This window comes from Numida meleagris, chromosome 20 (genome assembly GCF_002078875.1).
Source record: "Numida meleagris isolate 19003 breed g44 Domestic line chromosome 20, NumMel1.0, whole genome shotgun sequence".
Taxonomy (NCBI): Eukaryota; Metazoa; Chordata; class Aves; order Galliformes; family Numididae; genus Numida; species Numida meleagris.
The window spans coordinates 4,208,414-4,235,832 of NC_034428.1; the positions used below are offsets into that span (position 1 = coordinate 4,208,414).

The following is a 27,419-nucleotide window of genomic DNA, read 5'->3' on the forward strand; positions in this document are numbered from 1 at the left end:
CTTGCACTATTACCAGCTACTTCTGCTGAGTAACACTTAAAAATGGTATTCTTGGACCTCCAAAGGCTAACTGTGGCATCCCTGCAAGGAACTTTATGGTAAGTTTTCGTGATGAGCATGGCTTTATTATTTTTTTTTAATTGTCTTCAGCCCAGGTTTAGGCTTTACCAGCTGGGTTGGCAATACTGAGTAGTCCCCTAATAATTTCAGACTTCCCTGACCCTTAAACAAAACCCCTGAAAGTTTCTGAAGAGTTTTCAAGTTTTAGTAATATTTCCTAACTGCTTTGCATACTCTAGTGTTTATAAGTGAGTAAATAAAATACTGTTGATTACATATTGGAGTGTTCAGTCTTGTTCTTTGTTAAGGAGATTTCATGTTCAGTGTTTCACTTTTTAGAATAATTGAACTAAGAGAAGAACGTGAGATAAAAGAAACAGGAGCTCTACGTAATTGTAAGAGGATCTGCCATTTGGGCATGCTTGGTAAAAACCAGTTACTGTAGAAAACACGTAACACTACTTCCAATTAGCTCTCGACTGTACTGAAGTTATATATTTTATATATTCTAATGTGAAAGCTCGTTCTGTTGTAAAGCTGTACTCAGGGAAGTGGGTTCTGCAGCTGACAGCAGGAAGGCCTTTAAGGGAAGGGTTGTGCAGCTGTGCCTGTACCTCAGCACAGCTCTTACCTGGGGAGCCTGAGCTCTGTCACACGCTCCCCACGTATGAGGGGCTGCAGTTGCTACTGGGGCTCTTCAGCTACCCACACACTCCGAGTGGTTCAAGGTACCTTGATGCTGCTCTGCCTGCTTTCTCGGGACGTGTGCGTTCAAATGCTCGCTGGTAATGCCGCTGTCCTACAAGAATCCACAAAGCTATTTAAAAGAAAACAAAATTTATTTTATGGAGTAATTGAAAGTCTCAAGTTTATTTATGTTTACAAAATTGTCATATGCTTAGCAATCTTAACAATTTCCGGGACGGAACAAAAATGAAAATTGTTTGGATGCTCGTGTTTGTTTTTTTTTAAGAAAAGAACAGTTAAGCCTAATAATGTTCAGGATTTTGTGTTGTTTTCTAAGTATTTAAATAGTAATGCAACCCAAGAAGCAGTGAAGAGCTGGCAGGAATGACAAGTCTACTAAGAATTACTTGTAATGGTGCTTTCAATCCAAGGTATATAGTTGGCTACTCTTGTATAGACCCCGTACTGCCCTGCAACAGCGCAGTCTAAAGCCCAGGACACGATACCAATAACAAACCACTTTCTGGTCTGAGCATCCATGACCACGAGTGGCCCCCCGCTGTCCCCATGGCAGGCATCTCTGCCCCCTTGCTCAGCTCCAGCACACAGCATGTTTTCTGTCACCACGAGGGGGTTGCCATTGTGTGATTTGTTTGCATACGCAGCTGTACACTCTTCCTGGTTGATAACCATCAGTTCAGTGTACAGCAGTACCACAGAAGAGCTCCTGGTTTCAGTTCTTCCCCAGCCCGATACAGTTACAGTGTCACTGGCTTTCACCTGAAATCTTCCTTCTTTTCCAGGTAAACAAATGGGTGCAATAGTGGCGCTCATGGGCACTTTATGTTCCAATTTAATCAATGCAATATCATTGTCAAAATTAACATGATCATTTTTGTAACCTTCATGAATAAAAATTTGCTCTGCCTGCACTTCCTCATAGTGAGCTGAATATTTGTTCAAAATCCCCAATTTAATTCTCAAAGTTGAGGGATTTCTCTGCTCGGCTACAACGTGAGCAGCTGTTAAAACCCAGCTGTCATACAAAAGTGATCCACCTCCTGATTCTCCACGCTCAGTAATTAACATCACTTGCCATGGAAATTGTCCAGGGTTGGCTCTCCTTCCTCCATAAATACGTTCTACAGCTCCGCTTCTCTGCATCCCACAAACTGTAAAACAAACGTAGCAATAACGTTCATGTTTTAAGATCTGGACACTGATTTATTACACTGGTATGGGTAAAATTAAGTTAATGATTCTAAATGTAATTCCGAGATTACTCCGAATGGCAGAATTGCTTCCAAATGAATATTTGATTTAGCATACAATTTTCATTAGTCGGTACAACATACAGCCTTTGGAAAAGTTCTGTAATCAAGAGAGACTGCTTTGCTGAAGAATTTGGGCGTAGAGAACTAAATGCATCTGTGCTGAATGTAAATTAAGGTAATTGGAATATATGGACATTCTAATCCAAAAGATAAGAGGAACAATTAGGCTTTTAGATTGTAAAATGCTTCTCCCAAAAGTCGTTCTTTGATCTGGAGTAATTTTACAGTGTAATTTAGCAGTTCGAGCATTAGGAAAAAAAAAAAAAGTGGCTTTTTCCCCTCTCAAGCACTTCTGGAGAGTGATTCAATTTTCCTGTCAGAAGTGATTTCAAGCAATTTAAAGGCAACAAGAGTTTAGCTAGTCATGAAACTGCATTCTCCAGCAGGGAGCTGGAATAAATGGAAAGTTCCATTTTTTTTACTCTCTTCAAGGGAACTGAACTTCAAGGGTTTATGGCACTGATCTCCAATGCTAGCAGCAACAGCCTCAAGTAAGACCAAGACTTGTAAAAACTAGTCAACAGTGTAACAGATAGAAGGTCAATATGGACAACTGCGAGGAGTGCCACTCACACTGTGGTTATCACAACATTTTCTGTTTTATAACTGTTCACCCCTGCTAAAAATTTTGCCATTTTGAAAATTCAGGTAACGTGAAGGTGGCAATGTGATTTTTAAAATACATATTCTTAAATGAAGTGGTTTTGCCTCCTCAACCAAAAGCTACTGAAAGAAAATGTGCGAATTTTGTGCTATTATATCTCGTACTTAACTCTTCTTGTGAAGAAGGGAACAGCTCAGCTGAGTCACTTTATTACAGCCCAGCCACAGCCTAGAGTTTGGGAACCAGCAGAGCCCAGCCTCCTCACTGCATCTCCCTGTCTCTGTACCAACAGCAGCGAGTGCTAGCTGGCAGTTTGTTAATGACACTTCCATAACCACTAATTGCAACAACTTCAGTACTCCGTGCGTTACCTGGCTCACAGACGGGCAGTGATGCTTCTCCCTCGGTGTTCTTCCAGAATCCATCAGCACTGCAGATATATTTACCTGCATCTCACAGAGACGATAAAAACGGGAACAAGTGAGCAGAAGGGATGCACGCAGTTCTCAAGCATCTTGACACCTGTAGAGCATCACCACAGCAGGATCAAACACGACTGCAGCCTTCGCTACCACACAGGCACGCAATGCCACTAACTGGACAATGGTAGAAATGGGTTAAGCTTGCAACTGTTCGTGAATTCAGTCTGCCTGGGAACATCTCCATATGCTTAGGTAAAAGTCCTTAAAACACAGACAGTATTTCCCAAAGATGACAGCCTTTTTGCTGTGCTTTGGAAAGAGTGGTTTCTTGACCTCTACGCGATGCTGGTGACCTACCGCTGCTGCCAGCCCTCATGGTGTAGAAGGGGGCTTCACACTGGTACTGAATTGCAGCATTGTAGGTCGTCTCCTCAGGTCCCGTAAGGTACGTGACGGCACCGCTGTCTATGTCCTCGGGCTGCCCGCAGTCAACAACTGAAGCAGTACAAGAAATGTATGTATGTATTACATAGTAAAAACCTGGGGGTCCAACATCAACCTACCCACGCTTTTTTCTTTAATAAATAACCACCAGTGCCCTTCAGAGATTTTCAAGAACGGCAGAAATTGAGAAATCTTCCAACTTAGAAATCCTAAGTGCGCTCTGACGAGAGGGAACGGTTAGCACACATAACAAGCTGCTCCTCACATTGCCATGCCTATTGTTCTCTTTACAAAACCCATCTTGTACAAACAAATACTGACACAGAAATCTTCCGGTTCACAAATATTAATGCGGACTCACTGATGCACTTTGCCATGGGTTTGTTCCAAGAAGCATTCTTCTGACATTCCGCTACAAAAGACATCACAACATTTTCATTCTCCAAGAAGCATGGACAGAAATAAAAGGTCATATTAATTTCACATCAAATTATGAGGGTTAATTACAGAAAAGCAGCGCCAGTTACACATTTGTTTGCTCATTCGGAAAGGAAAAAACACAGTAACTAGATTTTTATTTGCTTAAAATCTCCTCACTAGATATACTGCTATTCTCAGTTTCTACATAAACAGTAAATGTGTGCAACTACTACATCAGACAGAGTCTAACAAAACTACTGAGAAGAGTCTGCATGCTTTGCTAAAACACAGACACTTAACCATGACTGTGAAGTTTTGCTGTATGCACATGCAGCCTCTAACAGCTTTCCTGCTGGGAAGCAGGGTGCTGCTAAGAACTAAGTGTGAAATGCTGCGTTCAATGGGAACGACCAAGAATTCCAGCTGTAACTTCCCAAAGGAGATACAGGAAGAAATGAAAGAAAATCAGAAATCCTCACTACACTTACCTCATGAACTCTTCTACAAAATCAGTCATTCTTCCAACATAATAATTATTAAGCAAATCTCCAAGCAGCAGAGTTCAAAGAACATCAGCCTGTTTACAGGCATACAAAGAAACGATTCTTTGGGAAGGGCACCAAAGAAAGGACGACTGCTAACAAGTGGAGCGTACTGAATATATCTCAGAACTGTTGTATGTGAGCAACAGAAATCGTTAATGAGAAAAGGCACCTACATGTTTAATCCCTGAGAAATTAATCCCAACAGGGCTGACATGATTCACCTACTTCAAGCAGCACATATCCGATGTCACAAGAAAGAGCATAGTGGTCGCCCATCGTGTACTGTGCCTGCACTGGTGCGATGCGGCCATAGGGTGGTGCTTCAGGACTGGGGCATGGCAAACCTGCAGGAAAGACAAGAATTCCCCCTTAAAGGGACTTTGCTATTTACTGCTGGAGGCTCTTAAGGAAAAAAAAAAATATATATATATATATATATATAAGTGAAAAAATAAACCCAGCTCTCTGCCCTTTCTCTACACTGTTTCACTTGCACAGATCTACAGCTACTGAGAACAGAAGGAAGAAGTGTGGACTGACGTACTGACACCAAAGGTGTGCAGCAGCACAGAGCCAGGCTATGCTGCCAGGATTCGCCCGGTGCATCCGCTGCCTAAACACACACCCACCCCTTGTCCAGGAGGGAAATTCATTCCCTAAAATAACATCTTATACCAAAACTAGGGGTTAACTGTAAGGCTAGCATGAATTCTGGAATTCTCTTAAAACTCAGTTTCAGAAGTAAACTACTGGGAGCTACATTCAACAGGTAGAAATCCAAGGATGAAATTAGTGTTTCAAAGCACAACCACCTGAGGGCTATCCAGGCCTTTCCAGAATTAAGTTCTGGGAACTGTCTGGATTTAAGAACTGAACAGAGGTCTACCCACCTGCTGCTGTGTATTTCACCTTCCACCCATTGTGTGCTCCTGACACATCAGTGATGAAAGTAATAGTGACAGCATTAGTCTGTGTCTCAATTTTTGCAGGCAAAGTCTTCCCACAGAATGGGCCAAATTCCTGTTTGGGTGTTTTAATCTGAAAAGAAGGCAGAAAAACAAAAACCAAAACAAAAAAACCATGCCTATATTTACACCTTTCCCCATGAAGCTTATAGAAGAACAAACTGATTTTAACTCAGTGATTCCCTGAACTTGAATGGCCCTTTCTTGCAAAGCATACAAAGGAAAAGCAGGGAGTTGGAGTGACAGCTTGCCACTGCAGTAACTCAGAGGGCCTTTTCTCCAAGCATCCTAACTGCTATGCAATTCCTGGGCAGTGGTCACCGGGTCCATCTATAGAGAAGCAAAGCAAATGAAAAAGATCTGAGTCCCCTGGCATCACTGGATACAGGCAGAGGCTGTGATGATCTGAAATCTTTCGGGTCATTGCACACATGTGTTTGCATTTGTGCTTCGGGTGAATTTCCCAAAGGAGAAAGGTGCAGGAAGAACAGAACAATAAAACTGAAGGGATGGGAAGAAGAAATGAGTGGGGAGAGACACAGGGAGGCAAAATGAACGTGGCAAGACAGGCCGAGGAAGATGCAGAAGAAGAACCAGGTGTGTCTCAAAGGCTGGGAGGGAGCCCCACCTTACCTTCAGTACATCGTAGGGGCACAGCACCTCTGGGTGTGCCTCCACATTAAAGGTCTCCACGAATTCCAACGTGATCAGGAAGCCATCTTCTACCTGGATATTGTAGCTGCAGGTGCTGAGTGGGGGATAAGGTGTTGGATAGTCAGGGCTGGCAATTTCTCCAGTTCTTTGAGTAAAAACCTGGTTCTGACACCGGGCTAGAAAAAGTAACAGAAAATGATCACGTTTATATTCATTCAGTCCAGCCATGCTGTGTAACTGCTGTGGATTTTTTCTACACTCGTCGCTTAGAGAAAGTTTCAGAGGCACAGTTAAAGGACCTCCAAAGTAAAGCAACATTCCAGCAGCAGGTACTTGTCACGGCTCAGAAAGCCGTGCTCTCCCTGCTGGGGTAGGGCTGCAGCACCAACATGATCCAGCACTGCCACCTCGGAAGCAGTGGGGGGGAGGGCACCACCAACAGCACCGTGTGGATGGGCACAGGGCTGGTGGTCAGAAAGGAGTGCGACAGCTGAAAGCTCAGAAACACTCCAAGGTGCTAAACTTGCAGCTTGCCTCCTGCACCGGAGCGAGAGAGCGCTAGGACAGCTATCAGCACCTCAGCTCCACAGCCCTCTGAATGAAGCTCTTTCTTTTTAATGCCTTTGCTGCCAGACATTTAGAATGTAATTGGTATCCTCTGAGCAAAACCAGCTGTGCCTCTTGCAGACACAATTGGAGCCACAAATGCTCCCTGCCGAAGGAAGGAGGAACAGCCACAAGTGCCCTGAGGATCTCTGCTTGTTGACAGCATCTGATCGCTGTGAAGTGGTGCTTTGATCAGCTGGGAGCAAAGCCTTTATGACGTGCTGCAAAAGCTGTATGAGCAACCCTTTAACTGATGAGGAATGCTGGACTGGCTGATAATACCGGAATATTTTTGCAATGCTGGGATGCTGAATTAATTCTAAGAGGAAAATTGCTTGAACTGTATCCTCAAATACACTAGGCAAGCCTCCTCAAAAAAAAAAGCCATTATTATCCAGTCACTAATTACAAATTATCATCTAAAGTAAACCAGGTGATTTAAGGCTGTAATTCTAATGGAAAAGGACCAAGTTTTGAATGAGAAAATGAACATCAGTGTCCCTTAAGTAACTGTGGATGCCATTAGCCAGGATTCTAAGCTTTTTCACTTCGGACAATGAAATCTGCTTCCTCCCTGCACCTCAGCAACAACGCTCCTTACTGCTGCACGTAGCATCTGGATGTAAGTGCTTACTTGGAAAGGAAAGTGGGAACGTGTAAAAGGGTTCTCGTGTTGTTTAATATTTGTGTGACTCTCAGCACAACTACAATACCATAAAGCAAGTAATGATGCAGATGGGTACCCCGTGTGTTTGTTTTAGCACAAGAGGTAATTTCCTGCCAGAGAATCTATCTTTGCCAACCTGAGTATCCTCCCTTACACAGAAGATCCCATGTTCAGGGAAAAAATGGCTCTGTAGGTAATAGGACTCTGATGCAGAACTAGCAGCAGATTTCAGATTTTACCTTCCCAATGACTGCAGTAGGGTGTTAGGGTTATAAAGAAACAATGTTTCTCTGTCCATCATCCCCAAAGCTGCCTGCAGCTGCTTTTATTTGACATAAATCTATCCATCACCACTGACCCATCATTTGTGTGCTCTGCTCTGATTCATTGTCTTAGGTTTCCAACAAGGCACACAGTAAACTAGTCAATAAATACAAATAAAGGCTTATCCTGCCTAAACTGAGCGCTCTCGTTATTAAATCCTGTCTGAAATGCCCCTCTTGGTCCAAAGAACCAGAGAGAGCTTGACTAGTGCACATGGAGGTTCAGGCTGCCCCTGAACCCAGCCTAACAGCACGCTGCTCTGCACCAGCACATACCAGCTGAGCTACAAGGGGATGAAATCTTTTCCTTTCATGCTGCACTTGTAGAGGGTTATCAGCAAGTTTTGCTGTTTATTTCCTTAATTCTTATTACCTCATTCCTGCATGCGTGTTTCTGTAATTCACTGAATCTGCCTCAAACTACAGAAGCTTTTGATGGCAATGTGAAAATGAAGCATGTTTTCCAGCACTCTCCTGAGCTGCTGCAGGTGCTGCTTGCAGTACTGCCAGTGACACACACAGTGCCTCCTCCCAGGTTTCAGGTCCCGCTGTAATGCTTCCTTCCACGTGCTGCAAGCCCTGGCTAAGAAGCACCCCAAAACCTACCTGATATGCAGCTGCAGCAGCCCACAGCAATCTCAGTGGAAAAAAATCCACTCCTCTTTGGAAAACTGACATTTCCTCATGTCGATGGTATCTGCCCCTGTTCTACAGCCTCAAGAGGAGTCGTCTAGAAGCAATTATGGGAAGAGAAAGGAATAAAAGAATAAAATCCTTCAGTGTGGAAAAGGACTCAGTGTGAAGTCTTATCCTAAACACACACACTGCAATATAATGAGTGCTATCTTTACACCCCTAATGCCCTCAGGAAAACATTAAGAAGGGAAAACCTGAAGTCTAATGCTAATTCTGCACCAGAATCCCTCCCTATTACCTACAAAGCCATTTTTCCTCGTGTATGCATGGGATCTACTGTATGAAGAAGAGGTACACAGGCTGGTAAGGTTAGACTGAATTACATGAACCTCAAAGCTAGAAGGCAGCACCGCCTCGGCTTGGCCAAGAATGGCCAATCATTTCCTTTCCCTAAAGGACACCTGAAGGAATATTATTAGTCAAAAGCTCCACATAAAAACATGAGAAAAGGACATTGCTTGGTAACGTGCACACATCTATACAAGTAGGCAGAGACAGAAAAACACTATGTATAACTATCCACTACAGTTTCCAAAGGTGGCTTACCTGCTCTAGTAATAAAAGAGCAAAGGGACATATAATGAAATTAAAAGCAAAAGAAATAATACTACAAATCTGATCATTCTTCACGCTTTACTGTATCTTTCTTTAAATTCAGATTCCCAATTTTGATGGGAGATTTTCACCACATGGTTTGGAAAATTTGTAGTCATCACCAATGAACTCTCTTGAGTTCACATGAATGGCCAAAAGGAGCTGACCCAACAGAAGATACTCTGAGTGGTTAAAGAAAATTTGCAGCTTGAAGATGAAGAGACCTAGACTGGACCTCACTTTTCTCCTTGTTACCTCCTCAGTGCGGCTGCTGGGAGCTCCCTTTGTTGGGGCAGTATCTTTTTATCCATCAGTCTGCAAGGAACAAAGTCATAAACTACCGAGCACAAAAAGGATGAAATAATTTCTGAACATCTCCCAGCAGAAATACTGTCCCTTGACTTCTCAGTCTATGCTTTAGAGATGTCCAGAGAGTGCTCAATTATGCTGAGGCCGTATTTTATTAGAACTGCAGTGAGCTGTTTGCCAGAGGCTTCAACTCTGAAAAACGACCCCCTCAAAATTTGCAAGTCCACTGTCACTGGCTTATTAGGTATCTCGAGAAATGTGGGTCATAAATTGTATCACCAAACCATGACAAAAACTCAAGCTGCTTCGATCACAAACTCACTGTGACCATAAAGCAGCTTCTGAACAAAACTAAGCACAGAGAAGTAAGTCGTGGTAATCACTTGCACAGCTCTAACCCCACATCAGTCTCCTGCATCATCTCTCTTCCAGCTGTTCACCTGGGCTGCTCAGCTCTGCCTTGTTTACCTCTTACTTGAGATAACCACCATGTTTCCTCCAGAGACTTGGGGAACTGTAGTGTCTGACAAGAACCAAGCATGACACTCCTCCAACGTGCTGCAGGAAAACGGCCCCTGCCCAAAGACAGCACGGTCTAAAGGGAATGAGACAGCACCTATCAGTGCCACAATGCCTTTGTGCTGCACTTGCTTTGGAGAGGGCACTGTTGACAGGTTTTCTCCTAAGCTGCCCTGGAGACACTGACATCATTTTACCAAGTTCCCGTAACTCTGAGGCTTTGCTCAACAGAATAAATTTCAGCAGTAAGACTGGGTTCACAGTGGGAGATATGGCCAGAGGCCTTTCAAAATGGCTTATCAGCTTCCGTTACCTTCTTCCTTCTCTCACTAGTGACACATGGGAAATGCAAGAAAACAAATGCCCCACAGGATGCCATGAGCTTTCAACAAGTAACGGCCTCTTTATTGGCTGGAGGAAGGAGGTCTGAAAGGCAAGGGAACGAGAGAAGCCTGCAGCCCCCTTGGTCGGACTGCAGCAGGAAGGTCACAGGGGAGGGCAAACCAGCTTTTCCCAGCACATCTGTATCCATCTCTGCCTAAGCGAGGAGAAGCTTAACTATTTCACGCTGGAAAATAAAGGGAAAAAAAAATAGCCTGTCAATATCAGACCACTCAGGCAGGGTCAAAAACCAAAAGGGCAGCTTTTGCCCTCATCTCATGAAGACGATCCACAGAGACCTCTGCTTTGCAGCCCAGCCCAGGGGCTGAAACAGCTTCAGCACTTGCCTCTAAAGGCCTCTGAAACGTGAACAAGTTCCAGCACATCAGCTGCACCACAGTCATTCCCAACGTGTATGGCTCCACATATCAGCAGCACGGTAGCCCAGCCCTTCCCTATCTCTGATATACTTCTGTTACAAGCCACCACTTTAGGAAGGAGAGGCTGAACAATGAATAGCTCTGTTTAACGCACTGGAGACAGAAAGAGTTTGAATTTTGCATCAGATCCAGACAGTCACGGCTGGGGAGGGGTTCTAATGGGGTAAAGGTGGGAAGCTAAACATCAATTAAGCACTGTAAGTTACATCCAGGTCTGATTTTCAGCACTGGGAAGCACAGACTAACTGCATTCCTTATTATGACAATTTTTGTGAGCACTGTGCATGCTGATTCTTCTCAGACAGGAGTCAGCTCCAAGTGGGCAAACTTGCACTCACAGAGGATTAATCTGATAGCATGTGTAGGCACACATTTCACTGCAGACAAAGTGAATCCTGAGGAGCTGATCACTGTGCTGATTCAGACAGACTTTCCTGCCTTCCAAATGATAAGCATTCCCCTGTCGCGCACTGAACAGCACAGCCAGGCAGGAGTCAGCTGGGTAAACCTCACACAACCTCCTGAACAAGAGCCTTGTGCCTGGCCTTGTCTTTCACTTAATGAGAGGATGATTGTATCTGGTATCAGTGATAAGCAGACTGTGCTGCTCCTCAGCCTGGGTCCCTCCAGGGACAGTAAGCAAAATCCTTCTTCATCAGACTTGGCAATCTGATTGTTAGTTTTTCCAACACATCTACTAACTCAGGTCCAGAACACTCAGTCCCTCAGTACCCAGACAGCACGATATACTCAGTGCTGCAAGGCTGGCTGCACCAGCAGCCATAAAGTTTGGAAGTGTCTCTACTGGGCAGCAGACAACGAGTTTCTTCCTTCTCCATTCAGCCTGTCTAATGCTGAACACAGGTGCATGCTGACTAAGGAGTAGCCAAAAAACGTTACCTTCACACTCTGACAGCCATTGGCGTTTCTTCTGGACCTGAGAACTGCCAGTGCATCGTTTTACTACAACACAATGCTGATGGCTCTAATGGCTGCCATTAGCCCACAGCAAACCATGGTCTCTGCTCACAGCCCTAAGCCCCTGCAGCTCCTTCCAGCTGCACCAGGCCCATAGGGAATGTTAAAAGCAACAACAGGAAAAGGCTGTTTTGATTTTGATGCTACTGCTGTGACTAGGTTTAGGTGGATGTGGTAGAATAGAAAAGTATCTCTGCAAGAACTCACCTGTGCACGTCCTCTTGTTTTCATGCAGTATGTATCCAATCCGACAGCTGCAATAGTAGCCCCCCACATAGTTGTGACAGTGATGATTGCAGAGGGGTTCACCATCAAACAGCTGTTTGCACTCATCGATATCTAATGGGTGAAGCATAGAAGAATTAGGCCATCAACGCCCTTTAACAACACTTTGTTTCAATCTGAGCAACGTGCCCATACAACGAGACTGCCTCCTCTCAGCTAACACCAGGAGCCACACTGTGTGTGCGAGCACGTGGCAGCACCAACCCCACCACAGCTGTTTCTCTTCCACCTACAAGAGGGGCTGGTCTCTCACCTTCAGCAGCATAGAAGGCCTCAAAGCCTGTGAATGGCTTCTCATTGGAGTAGTCAGATCGAAATACGACCGTGAGGGTGTTGTCAATGGAGATGTACGTCTTGTTGCCCGGAGCCTCCTCGGTGTCAGTACTATCCTGTCCGCACAGCGTAGCCAAGGTCTTCCCACTGGAGCTCAGCTGCAAAACAGACAAATTTACCAGACATCACGGAGCTTTGCTACCATGGATTGGAGAGCAAGTGTTTAATGGTATGTAAAAGGAAGTTCAGGACACTTCTAGACTTGGATATTCTCAAAAGGTGCTTCTGCAAATTCATCCAGATTCAGTGGCACGTGAGGATTTTCCCTATTCTCTGTGAATTAAGCCTGCACTTTTCCTTTCCTTTTCAGAGGCCCTTCACAAAGGCATGAAGCCCACCTGGGCTACCAGCACCACGCTTTGCTTATTGTACATGAAGTTCTTGTTAACTTCACACTTGCAATGACAGGGAAATCTTTGTGTACAGGAGATCTAAGTGAGGCCAAAGCTAGAGATAACTGGGGTAAAAAGGTTTCATACACTGATAGATTCAGACATACAACAAAAGGTCTCTTCAAATTAGTGACTCATGTGCTCTATGATTCACTTATTACAGTCTGAGCTCTTCATTTATCTTGTTTGTAATACAAGACAGATGTTCTGATACATGGGGTCACGTGGTCCATGGTAATGATAAAATTGAGTACACTACAGATGATCAGAAATGGGTGTTCTGCCCTGCCCAAAGAAAACTACAGCAAGAACATGGGGATGGGAGCCACCTGCTGTATTAAACCATGGAAATGAGATGTTCCTAAACAGTTTCAAGTCTGCCTTATTTGGTTCCATCAGGTGCTAGAGTACTGTCAATACATGGGTTTTGCAAGCTTTCTGTGTATACAGATCCGTCTTTGACGTGACCAGGTCTATCCAAACAACAAAATGAGGCACTGGTAGGATGGCCTTAAATGAGCAACAAGGTCAGCTAGGCTAGAGCACATGGAGCACAAATCTTTCGGGGATACCGCTCATCACCCAGGCACTCCCCAAAGCCAGTATCTCTTTTTCCTGACGCTGTTTCTCACATCAGCTAGCAAAAGCAGACTGCAAGTGTTGCAAGTACACGTTTGGACAAGCTGACAGTATCTTGTTTAGACTATCGCTTACACTCCTGCAGTCTCCTGTTCCTGTGTAAAGCACTACACGTTAATTTAAAGCATACATGGTAACCTCAGCAAAATGAAGCTCACATTGTTCTGGTCAACATCTCAAACTTTTTGCTTTGCGAGAGGGGAATTTCAGAATTTTCTGAGCACAAAACCCTCAAGTTCTAGATGTTGTAATGTGACAATCGTGGTCTCACAGGCCTCCATAAACACATAGCTCATAAATCAACAGAGCCTGAACTTCACTAGCACACTAGAAGCAACTGCCAACAACAGTTCTGTTGGCCCTGCACGTGGCCAGCATCACACATACACCATTTTACAGAATGCAGCCGGCCACACATCCACCTGCCCTGCACATACCTTCACGTAATCGTATTCACACTGGTAGGACAGCTCCAGATTGAAGTGGGTGAAGTAGATGCGGATGGCATATCCTTTGGGGACAGTAATGTTCCATGTCCTCTCCTTGTGATTCGGGTAGGGATTTGGGAAGTCAGGAGAAGTGATCCTCCCGTACATTTTCTGCAGCACAATGCTGCTGCTTACTCCACCGCAAAGCACAGCTAGCAAGAGAAGCAGCCTGCTTCAAAGGAACAGAGATGAGTGGACAGTGAGTGTCAACTCAATCACACCCCAACCACCACACATCTGAGCTGCTGATCTTGGTACCAGGTCACAGATATTCCAGCACTAGCTGAAATCCTTATGCCTGGACACTCTTCTCACTTGGCAATGGAAGAAATCGGGAGATATCAGTGGAATCACACTGCAGCAGCAGCCAAACAAGATGAGACCCACGCTCGTGCCTTCCTAGGCTTACACAGAGCCAGGAGGCCAGAGGAGCGGGGCAGGTCGCTGTGACGGCACTCACCTCATCCTGCTGCTCTCCTGCCTGAGCCTGCCCTGCTCGGAGCCCTGGGGCAGGAACCTCCTCTGATGTTTTTGCATTTCGGGGTGGATGTATTTATTGTGTGCGCTCTGCTGTGTTTGTCTGGATGTTGAACTCTGATGTTTATCTTCCTTCCACCCGCCTCCAGCCTGCTGAGTTCTGGGAACAGCAATTACTGAAAACCGGGCTTACGTTCAGCACATGAGGCCCCACTCAGCAACGGGCAGCAGCAGACAGATCTGTGCCATGCCTCGCTTCTGGGTGTGGATGGCTTTTTATCCTACCCACCCCAGAACACCAGTAAGGTTAAAAGGGACACTATATAAATAAAGCCTTTTGAACCTGGCTTGCTGCAGAAACGAGAAAATGTATCCCGTGCTTACATCTGCTGTGTAACCCAGCATAATTTCTACTAAGTCTGACAGAAGAGAAACAGTTTCAGGGGTGTTAATATAATGGAAACAGGTGGATGGAGAGAAAAATAATTTCCTATTACCAAGGAGTCTGGAAGGAGAAGGCTGCAAAATTAACTCCAATTTCTTTTAGGTATTTGGGAGTCCACAGAGGAATTTCACACCGCTACAAACATCCACATAAACCCTAACAGACCCCGAGGAATTCAACGGGTAGGGCCAGCAGTATAGGACACAAAGCTTTATTAATTCCACTGCTCACAATACTCTCCTCCAAAATCAACATTCAGGTTTCCTATAGAACTTCTGTGCCAATGGATATGGGGGTAAGCACAAATAAGGGTGAAAAACCAGCACTGGCTTCAGTGAGGAATGTGGATCCCACCTCTCCCCAGTAAAAATGGACAGAACAGGAAAGCTAATTTGCAGCAGGGAACAGACTCCCACGCTATGCATACAGGCAATTTACACTGAGATACTGTGTAATTAAATGGACACCTTTTCATATCCATTTTCGAACAGCCAAAAAGCATTGCCCCAGGCAGTGAATTTGGAGCTGGCAGGAAAGCAAGAGTTATTACATGAGCAAAACTAAAGCCAAGAAACCATCTAGCAGACTGCAATCAGAAAATGCCATTTAATAAGAGTGAAGGAGCAACCAGTAGCAGTAATCAATTGAGTAACAGCAGTTGCCACAAGCATGGTTAATGGACAAAAACTCAGAGAGGATTAGCTTTTCCCAAGATCCACTAGTCTACACTTTCTGGAAAAGAAAGAAAGTTTTGCAAAAATCAGTACATTCCTAATGGAGCTGGTACCTGAATCCTACAGACAAATACTTCCAGGAGTGTTTCCCATCAGGCTTCCCGCTCCGTTTAGTAATAGAGGCATGGAAAGTAAACTCCAATCTTAGGTTGGAAGTTTCCCACAGTCCCAGAATTCAATGAGGCCTCTGAAGCCAGAGGCTACCTAGCACTGAAACAAGAAATCTGACTTAAATTGTGATCCTGGAGACTGAAAAACTGAGAATGCCTGGTGTGTATCGGCTTTCCTCCGGTGTGGTCTTCAGACAGAACAGGCTGCAGTGATTTTAGTCCCCAGCACCTGACACAAACAATGCCAAACACACTGCTGCTGTGCGTCCTGCTTCTTTGCCTGGAACTCTTCCAGCTCCATAAGGCCGCATCAGCTAGCCAGGTACAGCAGGATGCTGAGCACTGGGATGGCCAACCTCAGGCCCAGCAGCTGCTCCTCCTGCCAACCATTTCCCTTTTGTCTGAACCAGCCTAAGCCAGCCGGAAGGCTGAGCGGACTTTATCCACGTCACTGCAGTTTCCAGATGTCCGTGACTTGCAAAGTTACTGACCCACTTTAGGAAGCTTGGGTGTTATCTGAAATGACAGATGCCTCTCACCAAATCTGCCCGGCTGTCTTCTTGCACTCCTGCCTCCTTCCGTGCATAAGGACTGAGGCAGTGCAAATGCAAGCCATCATTTTCAGGAGAACCACCAGCACGTGTGAAAGCTGAGGTTCACAGAAAAGTCTCTTCCTTGAAGAAAAATTCTTCTGTGGATTGGAGGAATGTGGAATGACAAAAGATACTGACATGACTCCATGCGTGCTCATACTCTCCTTCAGTGCCTGTACTGTGTCTCAGAATATGCTTTTACTGCTGTTACCTTTGAGGTCTATAAAGGAGAGGTTTCAAATCCCTCCTGTGGCAACAGCAAGTGCAGACAGCTGAGCCAGACACATGAATAAATCAGCAAGAGCAGAGCTGCTCAGCCAGCACGGTGTCCTTCAGGCTGACATCTCCATGGTCCAGAGACCTGATCTTCTTTTTCCCCACAAAACCAGATAGCAGCAGGAATCAGCTGAAAAGGGGAAAAAGCTGGAAAGCAGAAGGTCTCCATCAAAGCCGTGTGAGATCCAGATTAAGTCCTGGTGTAACTGTTTCATTTGACATTTAATCTGGGAAAAATACCACCGGATAAGAATTCTTCCAAAGCTGTGTTCCTGTGGTAAGACAATCACGGGACAAACTCTGAGATGTCCTAGCAGCAAAGTAAATGCAGTCCCAAAAACCCCTGATCAGAAAGGTCTCAGACAGCTCCACTGTCAAACGGAGCGAGCAAAACAAGACATGGCCTCCACAAGTCTTGACTTGGATGTCTCGAGTCTGGGGAGGAAACCATGTCTGGGCTTTTGAGAGGCAGCTCCTGCATTCTGACAGCAGCTCCCCCAGAAGCAGCGTGACTACTGACCACGGATGGTGCAGGTACAATACGCAGAACCATCTACACGACCATCTAATCTGCCTCCACATTTGAAGCACTGGAACTGTGACAACAAGAAAGACTGGCTAATGAATGGAGGAAAAGCCCACACAGAGCTTGCAGCTTCTAAGACATGACAGTGCATTTGTCTAACGTAGCAGTGGCTATCCTTGTGTCACAAACCTGGAGAGCAAATGAGCGTAATAGCTGACTGCTGTCATCCCCAAAGATGTTGTTCCCCATTGCCTCATTTCTCAAATGCCAGCTGCTCCGCAGAGTCCCAGAGAGGTTGCTTTGCTGCTTGCTGTTCCGTGGCTAAATTCAATCCTTCTGCACTGAGGTGTTCAGAGGACTAGGGGAAGGATGCGACAGAGGAAAAGGCGTTGTTTCCTCATTACAAAGCAGATAGCGTGACTGACATCAAAAGACAAGCACACAGATGGAGCAAGCAGAGCATGGAGCGAGGTAGGGGAAGAGCCTTGCCGCTGTGAAATTGAAAAGAAACCTTGCCAAGGTAAAAACATCAGGCAGAAAAAGCTCACACACTGGGTCAAGACACTTTCCCTCCTTGACTAGAGCATGCCTTCCTCCTTCCCATCTCCTGTATGTATTTACACACACTACTATACAAATTCCAGGGTAGAGCCACACAGCAGCGATGCTATGCATGTTACAGGCACAGCCAACACACTGCACTTGGGCAAGCCTGCCTGCAAACCACCGAGAGGAACAAGAGGACGGGTGAGTAACACACATCTAACACGTACCTCTTGTCTAGCAGAAAGGCTTAAAGCAAGAAAGGCAGGCTTAGGGCTCACCCAATGAAAATGGAACAAGACTCTTTACTAGAAGACACAAAAACCAACCAACCAAAGATGGTGATCCCTTCAGGAACTCCCTGCTGCAAACAGAGTGAGGCTCATCAAATGCCTTCCCTGAGTCCACCATAGTCCAAACAGCCTGGTCTCGCAAAGCAAAGACTTTCTGGCTCCCAGAACAGCACCCAGGAATTACTGAATGTCATCTAGGAGTAGTCTGGAGTACCCTCATCTGTCTGCAGACACAGACTCTGGAAATTACAGCTGCCACAGCTTTGGCTCTATGTTTCAGATGAAATCCTTGGCAGGAACAGTTGCTTTCAAAGCAGGAGCACCCATGCTTCATCTTCCACACCAAAAACACAGCAGACAAGTCACCCTCATCTGAGAGGACAAGGTCTGCCTTTGGCTGCTTTCCTGTTTTCATCTCACTTTGATTTCTTCCTTCTTCTTTCATGACTGCTCTTTCTCTACGCAGTAATTAACACTGCAAAGGAAACTAGATGAGACTGAAAGAGATGGAGAATTCCTGAGGCTCCTTCCCCCTTCAAGCAAGATGGGGAAGTTGAGAAATGTGCTAAGGAATAGCTGTCAACAGCATTAGGACCAGTGAATTCATTAAACCCACGCGGGTCTTGTCAATACATGCATTTAAATGCATTTTCTACTCACCTGTGGTCTACTCAAAAACATTTCTCACAAATTCTCTTCCTCTGCAGTAGCCCATAACCTCATTTTTTTTTTCTAACATAGAGGCTATTACCCTCTGATCTAGATAAACAATAAAGCCAGCCCAAAGCACTCCCAAAGTAAGAGCTATTGCTCAGACACTAAAGAGCTAGAGTGATATACTGAAATGGACAGATCTTCCCTCTGGCTAAACCCCTCACTGAATACACACAGCCTCATTCCTGCCTTGAAGAAAACAGATCGAAGGCCACGTCAGAGCCAGCAGTCGCAACAGGCAGAACCCTTATATCAAAATGCCTGTAGAACTCCATGAAAAACCAAACTACCTGCTAAGCAACCAGCTGGGATAAACTTGTCCCTACCACCTCGATGGAGCAATGTGCTTTTCCCAACTATTTCAAATCAACCCCTCTTCCGAGAAGTCTGAGATTCCTGATTACTCTCTTTAGAGAAGAAATCAGGGATAAGTGTGGCACACTGTAGATATATTGCCTTTTGCAAATACTGGCCTTATCTATCTTCCTTTTCAGGCAGGAATGGCACATTTGTTCCTGTCCAGAAGAACTGGAAGCACTCAAACTGGCCAGTCTTTCAGTTCAGAAGAACTATGTTTAATTTTGCCTAAGTTCCACCCTAAAACTCTTGCATCTTGCTGTAAGGAAAAAGAAAACGGACAAACAAAAAATGCAGGGCAAGAGTTTTGTCCTGCATGGACACTTTATTCCTCAGCTTCTTTGCCCATGTTTGCTTTTCTTACAGGAATCTCCAAAAAGCCAAAAACGAGCAAAGGATCCTTTGTTCCTGTGTGCTTTTGTTTTGGGTGATGACAAACATTTAGACTGAGCTGAAATTGCTGTTGTTGAATAGAGCATTTTAACCTTTTCGTTCAGGTGAGTGGGACACTTACCTGATTTCCCTCTCCTCACTTTTCAGTAGGGTTAGTGAAATTCACAGCACTGAAGTTTCTGCAAGTCATGATTAAAGCTTGAACAACAGAGGGAATCAGCCAATAGAAAATAAAAGCATTAAAATACAGTTTTCAACACAGCACAACTTAAACAGAAGCACTGCAAAGGAAGAGTGAGCTCACGCTAGCACAGCAACTTGTGCTGCCTCAGAAAAATCTGCACTTTGGAGCAAGGCAGAGCTACAACCCGACTGCACAAAATCCATTTTTCAGGTGTTGGCACACAAATATTCCCTGGATTATGAGGTCACTGCTGAGCATGATGATATTTGTGAATTTCTCAGACCTGCTGGACATACCAACACCTGTTATCACCTTACAACTTGTTCAGTCTCAAAGCTGCACGCAGCAAAAAACCACAAAAGCAAACACTAGAAACTGCTGACATGCCCTGGAGGCATCGGGCCTGCTGGCAAGCGAAGGCAGCCTATGGCCTTCTAACTTAAAATTAACCAGTCTGGGAAAGCATATCCTAAATGGTTCCAGTCATATTTGCCAGTGACTTTTGCTAGCCGCCAGGCTTCGGGGGCTTGCTTCATTTAGGTCTTGCTATACACGAGTTTATCTGAAGGGGCAAGAGCGATAGAGTCACTAACAAGTCAGCAAATTAAAAGATCATTTCATGCAATTTAAATGTTTGGCTGGGATCCCCTGAAGCCTGGTAGGAGGAAGCCCTGGGGGAAGAAAGGCAGGTATTTTGTTTGAGGCATGTTAGCAAGGAGGAAACTGAGCCAGAGCGCAAGCAGGCCTGGAGGAATTACTCCTGCTGAAGTCAGATTACTCTCTGACTTGTCTGTTAGCCTCTGCTTAGCAGCACGGTAATGACCCAAAATTGCAGCTGACAGATTGGTGCTGAGAGTGTCTCATTGAGGCTACCGCATGCAGACGGGCCATTACTCTTTCAATTTTGGTCTCTGAAGCCTGTTAACATACATTAGGCTTTTCCATATGCTGCTTTTTAGCCTGATGTCCAGGGCAGCTGCCCGGGCCTCCGTCACCACCCACGTGCTCAGGCCCTGTCTAATGAAAATGGATGACAACCCCAACTTAGTAATGGGATACAGATGGACCGAATGGGTTTTTGTTTTGAAACGTATTTTCATTTAAGAAAGTCTCAAAAGAGTATGAGCTTTTTATTTTTGTATCACTGTAATTTACTCTCCCTAATCCACTGCATTCTTCAGGCAGGCCAGGAATTTGAAGTTGCCAACTTTCAGCTTAGCTGAATCCCTAAGTCTGTAGACCAACGTCCCGCTCTATTCTGCTAATGGCCATGCTGGTCTCGTGCTCCTTCACTTTCCTCCTCTTCTACATACACTGCAAGTTCTTTGGCCTCCTGCAGGACGGACAGCGATTAATTAAACAACTGGCTTCCCATGATGAAAGCCTTGTGGAGTCTCCCAAGCCTGTACCTGTGAGAACACATGCCCGATGGGCTGTGCAATGGGCATGCCAATCAAAGGTCATCTCCCAGCAGGACTCCTCGTTCTTCAAGTTATTCTTGCTAATAATACTCGAATTCCAAGAAGAAAAGGGCATGAGCAGAGTCCAAATGCCAGAGAAGGGTCCAGCACTTCCATGTGACCGGTGGGAAAACAAGGCTCATCTTTTTGGTGACACCAATGGAGTACCATTTACTCAGCAAACAAATATACAGAGTAAAGGTATGCAACAGGCAAACACCTGCTGCAGCACGGCTGCCATCCGCGTCTTGGGCCAAATGTCCCTTGCTGCAAGTTGCTCGCTAAGAAGCAGTTTCTTTGAAAGCACATTTCACACACCTCTGGTGCTAACTCACTCTTGGTGGCCAGCCTGGGGCATCACACACTGTGCTGCACGCAGAGCAGGCAGGGCTCGCTCACAGCCTGGCGTCCTGGTGCTGCACCTTGCACAGGGAAGTCCCTGGCAGCCCGTGAGGCTGCCTCTGATGCTCCAAAGTGCTCCTTATTTATGGTTTCTGCCTTCGTGCTAAGCCCTTTCACATAACTTGGAAATCATCTCCTTAATGCTAGGGCAATTTGCCCCTGACATCTCATTCACCAGTCACCTACCTTCCCGGAGAGGTGAAGTCTAGCTACGGGTTTCTGAGGGACAGGGCAAGTGTCTGTGCACGCACGTGTGCAAATGGGATGGGACTCAGGAAAGCAATTCTCCCTGAATCTTTCAGCCTTCATTACAATCCTTCTTCCAAGTGCCAGCTCTGATTTATGGCCTGTCTTTCAGAAGCAATGAAGGCCTGCAGCCCGAACTGACCAGCTGTCAGCCCAGGCTCACGGAAAGGGAAATGTATTAACCTGCCCATGTCTGCCTAGATCCCACAGCCCATACGAGCAGTGGACAGACAGGGTGTTCTTGGCACACTGCTCCCACCCAGAGCATTCCTTGGGGCTCTGATCCTTCAAAGACAGAGAAACCCATGGACTGTGTGAAGACTCCCCAGGTGCAGTAATCTGGATGGAGCCCTAAATAAAGATACGTGCTGCAGACTGCAGTCCCCACGCTCCTGCTCGCCTCCTGCAGATATTCCATACATCACCTGGTACTCTGGTCTGACTCGATCCATCGTGTTTGATGCGTAAGAATGCTAGCAAAGAGGGATCACCTCACAAAGACTCCTTCACAAAAACTCCCACTGAAATCAAAGAGGAAGCTACAACTTACATCAGAAGAAGAATATACATGCACACACACACACACAGTGGCACTTTCCCTGCGCGGCAATAACAAACTCTGTAATTTTGTATTTTAATACACCATAGCAATAAGAAGAATACTGTCAAAGTGTAAGCTCAGTTAAAGCGACAGAGGACATTCCCTTCTCTCACCCTGCATCCTCTTACACAGCAGTGTGAGTCACATACAATTGGGACTGCTCTGCAATATGGAGACATTCTCGTTTTACTCTGGAATGCAGTGAGAGGCCACCAGTGGCATTTCTTCCCAGCCATTCTGCTGCCAGCCCACTCTGCTCCACGGCATGACAAGCTGCCGCCGAGCACCGAGCTGGGTTCAGTTACCCTTTTCAGAAGAGCAATCACAGAGCACTTTCTGGCCTGCTGGCTCCCAGCAGTGGGTAAATTCATCACTTCACAAAGATGAGCGCTGCTCGCGAGCCAGTATTTCAGAGCAAAAGGACTGCTGCTTGCCCCCCATGGCCTTGGGCTCCAGAAGGGAATATCAATGTTTCCTAGGCACCTGCAGCTCCCTGTCCACACACCTGCACCAAAGCTTCTGACAGAGGACCTCGCACCATGGGACTGATTTAACTCTGGCTGGATTGGCAGCACAGGGCCAAGGAGGCCGAGCTCACAGCGTGGGGACGTGCCCTGACCTCAGGGCTTCATGCTGCAGAGTCTTGTCCCAGCTAGAAGACTTAAAAGCACCGTGTAAAACACCATGATAGGAACACTCTCCCTTCCTTCCTCTGCTGATTGGGTTGCTGCCTGTGCTAGGCTCACCAGCTAATGCAGACAATATACCCAGAGCAATCCAGACAACTTGCTCTTGCAAATACATAAAAAAGGCACGACCATATCAACTTGATGTACAAACTACTTTTTGTGTCACGCAGCAGTGACCTCCTTGGCTTCTTCCTCCCTGTCAAGGAGAGACTAACACAGACCAGCCAAGCACCACCTGGTGAAGTAACCTCTGTTTTAACAGCAGACTTACCAGGAAACAAGCTGATGATGGGAAAGAGGCTTGACCCCAGGCAAGGTCTCAGCTACACTGTTAATAGTTTTTTTACATTAAACAGTAATTAGTTTAAAACAAGAGTCCTCCAGGCCCCCAAGACACAGCTAGAACCAACAGTTCCTCATTCTCAGCTGAATGCCATTGGGCAAACAGACGATGTGCACTCTCCTTACTCCTCTGTGCACTGCAGGCCTGACAGACACAGACCCTCACCCAGCCCAGCCTATCACTTCAGACAAGACGTTCTCTGGGGATGCAGAGGGCATAGATTTGAACTGCTCAGGTTTCCTTCACCTGCCAAATACTTCCTCTGAGTCTTTCTACAAACCCTACATAATTTAACAAGTGGGAAGCGGACACGCTGGAAGGTTTGAATCTGGATTCAGAGAGCTCTCTCCTAAGCACCTCCTTAAAGAGACTGAAAGGATGACTCTTGTTCCATTAGGTACCTCCTTCTCGAAGCTGCAAAATGAGATACAAATCTAAGGATGAGAGCTCAGTCAGCTCCAAAGGTGCTGGAGTCAGCAAAGAGAATACACAGCTCAGACGTGCCTGCTACAAGAGGGCTCACAGGCTCAGTGCAGGCAGTTAAACTGATCTCCCTCTGTGTGAGGTAAGCTCCTCAGCAGTCCGGGCTTCAGGCCGAGGGCTGCTGGTTGTGCTCCCAGCCTAATGCAAATACTCCCTGATCACAGAATCACAGGATGGTCTCCCTCACATCCCCCTCTCCAGCTCAGCAAAGACAGGAAAAAGCCCTTGTGTAAGACATTCTCTCAAGTCACCAAGAGGCCATTGGTACTCAGGACCTCCTGTGCTGCACGTCTCACACGAAGATACCACCGAGTTTGAACAGTCACCATGGAGCACAAACTGCATTTACAGCCTGCTGCTGCTGAGGGCACTGCGAACAGAGGAGCTGAGAGAAGGGAGGTTACATTTTCAATTCTCTAGTACAAACCTGGCTGATCTCTCCCAAGTTTACCCAATATTGCATCTGTATATTCTATCAAGTACAAAACAGATTTGCTTTTTGGATTTTCTTTTAATAACAGACTCACAGCTGTTCGAATCAACATTCAGTGCCTCTATGCAGAGCCAAAGAAGATATCAGTGTAGGACAAAAGATACCTGGCCCAGCCATACACTTCATCCTCCCTGCAGTCTTCGCTTTAACCTCAGTTTTCAGTAACTGTAATCATGCTAAAGGTTCCTCAGAGGCTGTGCGCTGCCTGAAAACAACAGACACAAACCCACCACACTATGCAGTACTCTTCTCTTCCCACTGAACTTAACTCCACTTGCCAGCCATCCAGAGACAGACAGTGTCTCTGTGAAGTCTGATCAGACTGAAACTCTCCTTTTTCCCAGGATGAAAATGAGCGTAGTGAAGTATTGATTCCCCACCAGCTATATCCCCTGACAGCATGTATTAAAACATGATCTTCACTATTAAAAGGACGTACAAACAAGTCACCAGGGAAGCTACTAAATCTCAAATTAATATCTGGCTAGTTCCTGCATAGTATCTATCCACATACACACATTTTGATCTCATAGTAAATGAGATTTACTCTGTATTCAGCAAGGAATAAGCTACCTCAGACTCCTTCACATTCATCATGGAGTAGGATATGCATACCCAGAGCTCCCCTTGCTACTGAATATGCTGCAGGCTTACAGCTGAGCTTGGCCCTGTGATCATTTCTTCACCCATCTGCAGCTTGACGCATAATCATGAGCCAGCTCAATGCAACCATACACCATGAATACCACTGTACCACACATGGAATGAGGTGAGGAAATGTACGTGAGAGCTGACTTTAAAAGTCTGCCTTCTGGTCCTTCTGAGAAAATAGTGCATGTCTTCTTCAATTTATTTTATTTTAGAAGTCGAGATAGCTCACATGCACACACACAATTATTCTGAGCGGTGCTTTAAAAACGTGTTGGCTACTGCATAAAAAAAACAAGAAAACAACCAACACACCACCCCTTGACTTATACCACTGCAGGACTCACAATTATTTTGTGAGACGTTTAGATAAAAAATACCCACACGTGACACACCATTTACAACCCTTCATTATGCCCCTCCCACCCCACCTGATTTATGACACTGCACTCCCTGATACCGAACGGTGCCATCAGCCGGACCCGGCACCGCTTCAGCCTCAGCACGCTGACTTACCACAGAAACTGCGGAATCACATCCAACTCAAACACTGATTTCAGCACTGATGAAAGAAGCTGGCTCAACTGTGCTGGCCCCTATCCACAGCACGTGCACTGGCGGTGCAGGCTTCCTGCTTGGTGCTCAGCCAGTGTGCCTCTGTTTGCATTAGCAGGAACCAGCTGCAGGAATGAAAGAAGAGTTCAACTTCCAACTTGACTTGCAGCCTCAAGAGTAGCCTGACCGCTCTCTTCTCCAGGATTCACTACATAATACAGCAAGCACGGCTTGCTGAACAGGCAGCCTCCGTTAGGAGTAACTCCTGCATCCATGTGCTGCAGGGTTTCTCCTTTTCACCACACACGGTCTTGAGCGTTATTATCACAGACAAGATTTGATGGTAGATAATAAGGCAATTCCTACAAGAATAGTGCCAAGGTACTAGTGCCTTGGTCTCATGATGCAACGCAGGTCTTAACAACAATAATGGCCATAATTGGCTCTTCCATGGCACTTGCCATTCACTTATCTTTAGAAAAATGATAGGCAAGAGCCACCATGAACATTTTAAAGATAGAAAAACTGAGGTATTCAAAGAGTGGTAATAATAAAATGTGAATGCTATCAGCAAAGCAAGGCATAAAATCAGGGCTCCTGTATCCCAGCTGGGTGCTTCAGGCAACACAGCTGGAAAGCTCCATATCCCATTACCCATACACTGAGTCACTGAGTTCCCCCAGCAAGGATCTTATTTTTCATTATGGAATGAAAAATAAAACAAACCATGGGGCTCTAGCCTCTCCTGTAAGCCAGACACAGCCAGAAATTCTGATGGCAAATGAAGCAGTGAAAATGCAGCCTGACATGGAACAAAGCCGCAGAGGCAAGCCAGCCTACCTGGGTGCAGAGCATCGCACTGCTCATTATTCAGGAAGAGCGGGGGAGTTGGGAGCATTATTTTGACTGTAAGGAAACAGGCTGGCTGCCGATTAACCCAAAATGCTACTGTTCAGATGAGAGACCTCATGATCGCTGGCATCCAGAAACAAGATGTAAAGGCTCAAAACCAAGCCAGGGCTAACAGCTTCCTTCTGGCTGTGGCCACCCAGGCCCTGCAGACAGGTTCTGCAACTTGTAGCTGGAGTCTGCTACTCTGTGTGACCATTCCTGAGATGTAGCAGCTTCCAAACTCAGCTACTGCTAAAAATTAAAGCAAACAGTGAATCTGAACCACTTTCCTCTCCCCTCAGCCCTCTCCCCAAAGGTATTCCTGGAAATCAGACCTAAGTGTGCAAGACCAAGGCCTCAGCTACCTCCTATACGTAAATACCTGTGCTAGATTCAAACATGCCTACATTTCAAATCTCCACCCTGCCTTTCAATTCTAAAACAAGAGATTCAGAAAGTTCCTCAGTAAGCCAATGTCAATAAAGCAGCAGTCCTCACTGCTCTGGGGACAGCAAAGGGCACCCAAGAAGAGGAAGAGCAGCAATCAGGAGTTCCATGACAGGACAAGGCGACGGGATACCAAGAAGCAGTGAGAGAAGCAGGGCTGAGCCTGGACTGGGGCCATTTTCCTCCAGACACACAAACAAAGAGCACCCAGAGAGCTGCTCTGGAAATAACCTGGTGTCAGAGCAAGGGCAGGGCCAGGTTCCCCTTCCAGCCCCCAAGCCATCCCTGCAGACAGAGGCTGCAATAGAAGAGGGTGCGAGGGACTGAGAGTGCTCTCCCCACCAGGCATAAACCCCTTTGCTGCACAACCACACCCACTGCCTGGACTGTGCCCCACCACAACAGGGCTGCACACACCCACCTGGCCCCTAAGGATGCAGAAGGAGCTGCAGAAGTCCCACGGATTGGGGAGAAACACCCTCTCCTCTCCCCCGCTTCCCTCACAGCTGCAAAGCCCTCCTCCAAAGTGGCCGCCCCCCTTTATGGCCGCCGCGCAAGATGGCCGCCCCGCAAGATGGCCGCCCTGCAAGATGGCCGCCGCGCAAGATGGCCGCCGCGCAAGATGGCCGCCGCGCAAGATGGCCGCCGCCCCGCAGCCCCGCCCACCCTCCCGCGGGGCGAAGCCCCGGGGCCCCGTGGGGCGCAGGGAGTCAGACACGAGTCCCCGAGGC

General features: G+C 46.1%; 1 protein-coding gene across 3 annotated transcripts; it reads right to left on the minus strand.

The window, feature by feature from the left end:
* Nucleotides 424-27,194, minus strand: MASP2 (mannan binding lectin serine peptidase 2). 3 transcript variants are annotated; one of them, XM_021417507.1, is made up of 14 exons: nucleotides 27,110-27,194; nucleotides 25,312-25,475; nucleotides 14,246-19,444; nucleotides 13,735-13,957; nucleotides 12,187-12,364; nucleotides 11,856-11,987; nucleotides 6,115-6,311; nucleotides 5,407-5,554; nucleotides 4,742-4,860; nucleotides 3,913-3,991; nucleotides 3,465-3,602; nucleotides 3,057-3,131; nucleotides 1,844-1,919; nucleotides 424-877 (listed from the first exon to the last, which is right to left on the minus strand). In XM_021417507.1, exons 3-14 carry the CDS (start codon nucleotides 14,320-14,322, stop codon nucleotides 832-834), a joined length of 1,488 nt encoding a protein of 495 aa, XP_021273182.1. In that variant the 5' UTR covers nucleotides 14,323-19,444; nucleotides 25,312-25,475; nucleotides 27,110-27,194; the 3' UTR covers nucleotides 424-831. The 3 variants fall into 3 exon arrangements, with proteins under 3 accessions (XP_021273182.1, XP_021273181.1, XP_021273180.1); XM_021417506.1 differs by lacking the exons at nucleotides 424-877; nucleotides 14,246-19,444 and having other exon boundaries at nucleotides 912-1,919; nucleotides 13,735-13,954; XM_021417505.1 differs by lacking the exons at nucleotides 424-877; nucleotides 14,246-19,444 and having other exon boundaries at nucleotides 912-1,919.